This window comes from Mustela lutreola, chromosome 1 (assembly GCF_030435805.1).
Source record: "Mustela lutreola isolate mMusLut2 chromosome 1, mMusLut2.pri, whole genome shotgun sequence".
In the NCBI taxonomy this organism is placed as follows: Eukaryota; Metazoa; Chordata; class Mammalia; order Carnivora; family Mustelidae; genus Mustela; species Mustela lutreola.
Window position 1 is genome coordinate 151,343,516 of NC_081290.1, and position 8,707 is coordinate 151,352,222.

General features: G+C 46.7%; 1 protein-coding gene and 1 long non-coding RNA gene across 7 annotated transcripts in view; one reads left to right on the plus strand and one right to left on the minus strand.

Moving 5' to 3' along the window:
- The window catches only part of ELP3 (elongator acetyltransferase complex subunit 3), a 98,226-nt gene extending 96,200 nt beyond the window's left edge, over positions 1-2,026 (plus strand). For both annotated transcript variants that reach the window (XM_059176594.1, XM_059176602.1), the window contains exon 15: positions 783-2,026. In XM_059176594.1, coding sequence (XP_059032577.1) covers positions 783-859 — 77 coding nt within the window. In that variant the 3' untranslated portion in view covers positions 860-2,026. The remainder of the gene's footprint in view (positions 1-782) is intronic.
- Positions 1-7,437, minus strand: part of LOC131833414 (uncharacterized) — a 48,154-nt gene extending 40,717 nt beyond the window's left edge. For 3 of the 5 annotated variants that reach the window (XR_009354455.1, XR_009354452.1, XR_009354451.1), the window contains exons 1-3: positions 5,838-5,992; positions 5,091-5,175; positions 357-568 (exon numbers count right to left, since the gene is read on the minus strand). This is a non-coding gene — a long non-coding RNA (uncharacterized LOC131833414). Of the gene's footprint in view, positions 1-356; positions 569-5,090; positions 5,176-5,837; positions 5,993-6,377; positions 6,450-7,304 lie in introns of those variants that run through there. The other 2 variants (XR_009354453.1, XR_009354454.1) reach the window with 2 other exon arrangements.
- Positions 7,438-8,707: the final 1,270 nt, after the last annotated feature.

An 8,707-nucleotide genomic window follows, 5' to 3' on the forward strand; every position in this document is an offset into this window, starting at 1 on the left:
ATAGCGGACTGATCCAAAGTCCATCCTCTTAACCACCCCTGGAGATACTGCCTGAGTTACTGTGCTCTATCCTCTTAGGAGCTCAGCGTCTTATGTGTAAGACTGTTTTTACTTTAGGAACACCACTTAGGATAGTGTTTCTCTAAAGAAACTAAGTTCCTGGATCTTTAGTACTGACTTAAATCAGCTACGTTGTTTAAATGCGTGCAAACTTAAAACTGGTATGAACTCCTCGTACTTACACTGCTCATACATGAAAGTAAATATGCCAGTTAAGACAAACAAAACTTTAGTAAAGTGCAAATTGAGTAGCATTGATTTAATGTGACCAATATTTTGCTGAAATTGTCACTCACACTGCGGAGGCTGGCGCAGACACTAAAGCGCAGCTCTTCCTTCCGGGCCCTTTTCCTCCGGGCATTCTGTGCAGACCCCGTTTCCCATGACTCTTCTCACAGCTTCCTGGAAACGCTACTGCTGTTTGGCTCCATTGAGAGTGTGGACATTTCTCACACAGATCCACCTCCTCTCACAGGGAGGTGTCCGCAGGATTGCAACACGCGAGGCTCTGAAATACAGTTTCTGTGTTTTAATACAGCTTGAATTCAAAATAATAAAAATGTTCCAAACTTGTTAAGGTAAGATTCAGTCTGGACTGGAATTTGGTCTGTGAATGAGTGGAAGAGGGCAGCTGTGAGGGGGGAGTTTGCTGGCTTTTGAGGGTTTTACGAAAGTTAGACTTTGTAGACTTTTCTTAACTTCAGTTTTCTGCTGCTTCACAGGGGTCGGCACCAGGAATTATTACAGAAAGATTGGCTACAGATTACAAGGTCCGTACATGGTAAAGACACTAAAGTAATGGCCACACCAGCTCACCTTGATGCAGTCTCCTCCCGGCAGAAAATAAAAATTCAAGATATTTTGAATACTCAGCAGAGAGGCTGAGCTAAACAAATGGACCCAGCCTGTCTCCCTGGCAAGGAGCTTCTCCCTCATCCTACAGCTGCGGAGACTGGAATCTGCTCGCAGGGCCAGGCTGGGTGTCTGCTGACCAAGCCCACCGAGCTTCGGTGCTCAGAGCTCCCGTTCGCCCTCCTCTGCATCTTCTCAAGTCACATATCCAGTTCCTAAAGTCTGCATGAAGCCTCCAGTTGACCTGCCTTGACTCATGCACAGTGACGAAAGCAAAGTAACTCATTTGGACACCAGCATTCGTGAAATAAAGCTAGCTATTGTCATTCAAGGAATAAACTTAGGAGTAGGTTATTTATGTCCTGTAGGGACAGAAGGATTGGAACATGGGAAAACTGTTTGACTTTGATCTCTGTCCTTTTATTTGATATAAATTCCGGCACAAGAAAATGAGCTTTTGTTTTAATGGAAATCACTCTGATTCCTGTGCTGATATTTGAAAGAACAGTGTGATGGGGAGAGAGGAACTGAAGTTGTCAGTTGGTGTTTCCAGCCTGAAACCAGCCTTCCTCACTTGGGAGTCTGCCATCTGCAATGGGCCGTTATAGACAACCTTTGTTTCACAATTTGTCTTGTCTATACTCTCTTGACCCCTACAAAGCAGCGAGGGTACCACTTCTCCCCAGAAGTGGCTTCCCCTGTTGTCTGTCCTGAGCAGGGAGAGTCTGAGCCGCCCTGCCTGGGCAGGAGTGGCTCTGAGTCCAGATGCGCTTCCACAGAAGCCATTTCCTGCACCATAATTCTTTAAGATGGGTTTCGGTTTGCTTTAACAGAAGAAAGGTAAGAGTTACATGCCCTTGAAAGCAAAAATGTGGGAAACAAGCCCAAATCTAAAAATAGGGAAAAGACTGGTTTTTTCAAAGGTTCATATTCTAGAACTGCCTCTTTGTAACTTCCAGGTGATCTTTGAGGGAGACTCTGCCTGGAGATGGCCAGTTCTTCAGAGCATGGCTTACCCCTCTGCCCTCGGCTTCTGTGGCATTTTACAAAGGTTTAGTAAATGGAATTAATTCCCCTGAAAGGTTCGAAAAATAAAATCTTCAGCCTACAGAGAGGAATCATACAAGGTGTTTCTCCTTTCCCTGTTACACACATAGTGACATTTGCTGTGAATTCGTGACGCCGCTGACTTCCTCTGGGTGCCACGTACTGTTTCATTTGGCGGCCACACAGCGCTTAACCTGGGTGTTCTCAGGGGCGCACTGTGTAATCTAGCTACTTCTCACTTTTGCTTGTTTTTCCTCCAAAATTGAAATTGTTAAACTCACGGTGCGTACACTGCACTAGCTGTTAGTACACGTAACGGGGGGCAAGGGAATGGCGAGCACGCTGGCCCAGCCTTGCCTCTGCCTGCAGTGTGGCCGCAGCTTCCACAAGAGCTTCTGTGCCTCCAGTTGCTCGTCCTCAGTGTCCTGCTGCCCTAAAGGGATCCACACGTGTAATGTACAAACTGGTCCCTTATAAAATTGTAAAAAGGCTTATTTTAAAGTAATAACTCAGAGCAAGATTTTAAGACGAAATTCCCTAAGAACATGCCCATTTCTGGTGGCTGTCAGCCAGTGTCCCATCTGGGTTTTCATCTCAGGCACAGGAAAATAGCTTGCTTTCTAGCTCATCCTCAGCCTTCCTTGGAGTGAGTCTCCTAAGCTTGTGTAAAAGCTGCAGAACTTTTAAAGCTACGAGGGTTAGAGGGAGAGCAGGCAGAACTCTTGCGGCCTCTCCTGCCAGGAGAGGCTTCAACTGCTCTTCTGACTACCCAAGGCTTTTCCTGGCGAGTGTGGTGCTCGGCGCCTCCACAGCCTGGCCAGCCTGGCCCTCTCAAAAACGTACCCCTCGGTCCCACGGGCTGCTTCTTGAGAAGGGTCAGCCGGGCAGGACCTGCCAGCCTCAGCACGGAAGCTTTAAAGCTTGTGTTTCTGATCCATATTGAGCATACCTTAGTAACCACCTCAAGCCTAGTCAAATAGCTCTGCTTTTAGTTCCCCTTGTTAATTCCCCTGGGTATTAAGCCATATCAAAAACAGACTAAAAACAGACTGAAATCTGAGTAGAAAATAGATTTTAAAAATAGGTTATCACCAAGTGAAGGAGCCTGGTAAAGATATGGTTTCTTAAAGTTGAGAATGGATCAGATCCCGTTAATGGAAAGATTTCTACTGACCCAAAGGAATAACTTAAAAGTACAACTTAAGAACTAAAACCTGTTCTAGGAAAATAGCTTCAGATTGCAAATTTCTATTTCCAAAGGTATGTGGGTATACCTGTTTTAGAGATTATCATCTAATCGAAAGCACAATTTGTTCATAAAGAACTTATAAACCCCTGAGTTTAAGAAAGAGCTCAAGACCTTGATTCTGAAAACCCTGAGGCTCTGGGGATGCCCCCTTCACCTTTTGAGCTGCATTTAAAGATTTATTTACTTACTTGAGAGAGAGAGTGTTGGGGGCAGGGGAGAGGGAGAACAAGTTTTAAGCAGACTCTGTGCCAAGCACAGAGTCCAGTGTGGGGCTCGATCTCATGACGAGATCACAACCTGAGCCGAAATCAAGAGTCAATCACTTAACTGGGCCAGCCAGGCACCCCTACGATCCCTGTTCTAATGGGAGATAAACACCCAGCTCCTTGGGCAAGTGCGAGGATCAGATGTGGTCATACTGGAGAAACAACGCATAACCATGACATTCTCATATATAAACAGTTGTTACTCTAGTGAATGGACTTCTCGACAGGAGCGTGACCTCGGGCACGTAAACTTCCTCTGCTTCTCAGCAAGTTCCCAAAGATGACAGTCACTCCCTCCTGCGGTAGTTGTGCGGATTAAATAAGCTCATGTATGTGAGGCTCTTAGTACACGGTCTGTTCAACATAAAACACTGCCAGTACTAGGCGTTATTACATCTAACAAAGTGTAGTCTTTGGCCCATTTTAAAAAGGGAGTTTCATATCTGTTGGCAATAAAATGTGGCTTTTTGCTAGAATCTCTAAATTTTGCTAGAAGCCAGTCAGGAAAATAATACCTCTGGTGCTCTGAGACCTTTTGTCCCATCCTCTAGTTGGTCCTTCTAGCTCATTCATCTAAGTCTAGGGTTGCAAACTCTCAGATCCATGCCTGGAGGGACAAGAGACTAGCTGAGATTGGAGCAGCAAAAAGCATTTTAAAATAGCACTGTAGGGACGCCTGGGGGGTTAAGCCAGTGGGTTAAGGCTCTGCTTTCCGCTCAGGTCCTGATCTCCGGGTCCTGGGATGGAGCCCCACATCTGGTTCCCTGCTCAGCAGGACACTGCTTCTCCCTTCTCTCTGCCCCTCTGCTCTGCTCATGCTCTCTCACACTCTCTCTCAAATAAGTAAATAAAATCTCCAAAAAATATAAAATTAAAATATCACTGTAATTCTGAGAGCTTCCCAGGATGTTGTCCAGTACCAGTATGGCCTCCAGTCCCCCCGTGTGTGCTGGTGGCTGTGCGTTCAGGGAGACCCTCCAAGGGAGTTGGGGAGCGGCATAGTGCCACACTTCTGTGTATGCCAGCAATGCATTTGTGTTTCATTCTGGGCAGGCTGTTTCAAGAACTAAGTTTACAGACTCTTCAAAGAAACTGATTTTAACATCGACAGTCAAACTCATGCCCATTAGAAATAACAAACTGGCTGCTTTTTTATGTCCGAACATGTATGATTGCTCTTGCATCTCTTCACAAGCCTAGAATACCCTCGTGGTCCATCTGGAAAACTCCCTCAAGGGAAGGAGCTAGGATCTGCTGAGCCCCACAGGGCTGGGCCCTGCCTTGGGCCCTTCCCACGCCTGATGAGGCAGTCCTCACCCAAAGGGGAATGCCACACTCCCCCACGTGACAAAGGACCACACTGCCTGGTGTCCTCACCTCTGGGCCTTCAGTCCCAGGCCGGGCCACCACACTGCGCAGCTCCAGTCGGTGGCCATCCCATAGTGTCTGGGTCACACACAAGGGAATAAGAAAAGTGCCCACACCGCCCAGCATGGCAGCCCAGGTCTGCAGCTCAACGGATTGAGGGTTCGAACACAAGTCAGTGACTCGGCCTCTCTCGCCCTCTTCTACCCACCATGTTTCCTGTTGTAAGGGGAAAAAAACTTTCAGCCCACCTGTGTTTAAAGTTGTTTCAGTCAGCAGGTTCAACGGAGCAACGAGGCTGTGCTTTCATGTTATTTCATCCTCCTACCAACCAACCTGTGAGGAAAATCCTGTCATTGTGCCAGTTGCGAAAACTGCACATAACAGAAGTCAATGAGGTCATCAAGAAAGAATGCAAAGCAGAGAGGCTTTTTCTTTAAGTGAACATAGCTTGTGGTTCTAAAAATTATATATGTCCACTGTAACTAATTGAAAGAAAAGCCCAAAGTCCCCTGAGATCCCACCGTCAGAGACAACCACGGTAAACACCGACAAACAGCCTCCATCCGTCTCCCGCACACACATGAGCAGCCCCACATAAAATGCGCGCGCTGTGCACATGACTTTGTAATGCAACAAAAGTAAACCTCTTTCCGTGTCGCTACACATAGATCCGCTGAATCCTTTTTAATAACTACCTATAATTAATATACCTACAACTTCTATTCTGTTGTCACAGATGCCACAGTTTAAGCCAGTCTTTCATATCTTATATTGTCTTACATGTCTTACATTCTCATTGTCACAAGAGCTAGAATCCTGAATGAAGCATGGGAGCAGCACACGTAAGTGTATTCAACACTGAGATGTGCTTCTTTACGCCTTTTCTCTACAAGCATTCATTCATCCATCCGTGGCAGGTCTCTTCCCTGTCTGCCCCCAAGTCCCTCAGTCCCACATTCACAACCATCTGACAGGAGCAGGGGGAAGGAGCAAACCTGTCTCGCACTCGCCCTTTTTCACTCAGAAAGCAGCAGCACAGCTGATTGTGAGCAAGCCCCATGATGAGAAATGTCAAGCAGCCTGTTCGCAGAAAGACACTGGAGCGTGAACATCCTCTCGTGGAGATTAGAAGTGACCAAACCTTATCTTTTCTCCCCTGATGGAATTACTGTTTTGAGTCAGAGCTTTTGCCAGCTAAAGCGCTGCAGTGAAGGTTATCCTCTTGTCTCAGGGATGATCTTATCTGTGAGGCTAGCAGCTACAAGATGAGGAAGATGACAGTTCCTGCAGTCCCAGCCAGGGCAGGTGGCGAAGGGCTCCACACCTGAACCTCTAGGAAAAGCCAGTCTGCTTTAAGCTGCCTGGGATCAAGTCTCGTTTCCACCTGTTGTCAAGCTTTCCAAGAACCGGGGTCTCAGACCACTACGTTTTTGGGGTGCTAAGGCAACAGGCAAAGGATGGTTTATGTCCATCTGAGGAAGGAAGGCTTGGAAAGCAGGGGTTGGTGGGGGGCGGCAGAGAAAGGAAAGTAGTACCTGTTGAACAGACAGTCCTGGTATTGCCTCTCCCAACAACCTTCTGAGGAATGATGGCCTCCATTTTACACACTAGAAACCAAGGTCCCAAACAGTGAAGTGAGTTAACCAAGGCCACAAAACTAGGAAGTGAAGAGCTGAACATAAAGGCAACAGTTTGGCATTCACAAACCAGCAAAGATCTAAGGACTCTAAAACCTAGGAGGAGTGGTAGCTCTAGAAGTTCTAAAACAAAGGGCTTCAGGGGTGCCTGGCTGGCTCAGTCGGTTGAGCTTCCGACTTGATTTCAGCTCAGGTTGTGATATCAGGGTCATGAGACCAAGGCCAGCATCAGGCTCCATGATTGGCAGGGAGCCTGCTTGAGATTCTCTCTCTCCCTCTGCCCCTCCTCCACCCCCATGCTTTCTCTCTCTCTCTCTCTCTCTCTCTCTCTCTCTCTTTCTCTAAAACAAATAAATAAATCTTTAGAAAGGGCGGCGGCTTCGGGCTGGCAATTGGGTTAGAAAAGGATTTTTTTTAAAGCTACTTTTGCCTAGCAGCCACTGTCTGCCTTCACTCCACCTACCCCAAGCTACCTCTTGGCACAACTGCCAGTAAACTCTTCCTTAAAAAACAACTTGATGAAGAAATGCAGCCAAAAAGTACATCCAAATAAAGAACTTCGGACCAAGGGGCAATATGGAATGAAAGAACCGGCAGTAAGTAATCAATCTATTTAATTAGAGAACTGAAACTAACTCTGAAAGCTACTGCTACAGAAAAGAATGGACGCTTCTGGGTTAAAATGGAAGACTGAGCACACAGATCTAGTTTGGTTCCCACCAAAGCTCACAAACACAGACTAAAGGGGATTTTTAAAAATCCATACCACAGGAAGAGTAGAAGAGACAAAAGTGGTAAGATTTTGGAAGGTAAATAGTAACTCACTTAGCAGTTGAAATGAGCAATGGAGAAAGTTCACAGCGAATACAGCTCATACCACAGAAACCAAAAGCCACAAGAACGGACAGCAGCAAACACTGGAGAGGAAGGGAAGAGGCCAAAGTGAGGAGGACTGATAGTGGGAGTCATCTGACAGCAAGTAGGTCCTTGGGTCCCTATGCCAGCTCCCTCCATTCAGCAGATGCTCTGTTCCCACCTCAGCAATAGCCTGGGGGGTTATTTTCTGAAGAGGGTCAAACAGGATCTTTGAAAGAGAACCAACCGCAGACAAAGTTGAAGGCTGGTATAATGTGATTGAAAACAGGATGATTAAGGGAACCCACGCACACCAAATAGCGAGTACTAAAAGTTCCAGTCCTCTTCCCCAAGTCAATTTTCAGAATTTTGGCAGCTAAAATTTTCCCTGCAGGCCAGAAATTGAAAGGCTCTTCCGGAGACTCTAACAAACCCCAGAGGAAAGACCAAAAAGGCTGTCATTTGGAGTTCCTCAAAAAAACAACCCAGATAGCAAGATCAGTAAGCCCCAGAGCCACATACTGTATGTTTGTATCCCTCCCCACCAACTCATGTATTGAAGCCTCAAATCCCAATGTAACAATATTTGGAGATAAAACTTTTCTTTTTTTTTTTTTTTTTAAAGATTATTTATTTATTTATTTGACAGAGAGAGATCACAAGTAGGCAGAGAGGCAGGCAGAGAGAGAGAGAGGAGGAAGCAGGCCCCCTGCTGAGCAGAGAGCCCAATGCGGGACTCGATCCCAGAACCCTGAGATCATGGCCTGAGCCGAAGGCAGCGGCTTAACCCACTGAGCCACCCAGGCGCCCTGGAGATAAAACTTTTAAAGAGGTAATAATGGCAAAGTGAGGTACCAAGGGTGGAACCTTGACCCAATAGTATTAGTGTCCTTATAAGGAGAAAACAGGGGAGAGTGACATCAACAAGATGGTGAAGTAGGTTGTTCTGACTTGCTCCCCCTCACAAGGAGAACAGCTGACAATTGTTCATAGGCAAGACACCACTGAGAATTCTAGAACATGGGGATGAGGCTGAAGCATTCCCCCAAACCACAAGAGACCAAGACAGACAGCACTAGAAGGGTGAAGGGAGTGGCCCATGTGGATTGTACTGCCCCTCACCCAGGCTGGAACAGCACTGCACCAAGAGGTCTGCCCTGAGCCTATGGTACCTCCAGTGAGAAAAGAAAGCCTATGGTGGACATCCAGCTCCCCCAGCAATGTGGGTGGCTTCCTGGGAGCCCTATCGGGATTACAGGGGAAAATGAGGAGTTCAACCACTAAGAATCAGATTGTGATGGAGAAGGGGGAGGAGCTCACAACAACTAGCAATAGGATCGTGACCCAGTTCCTATCGCAGCACCCTAGTAGTA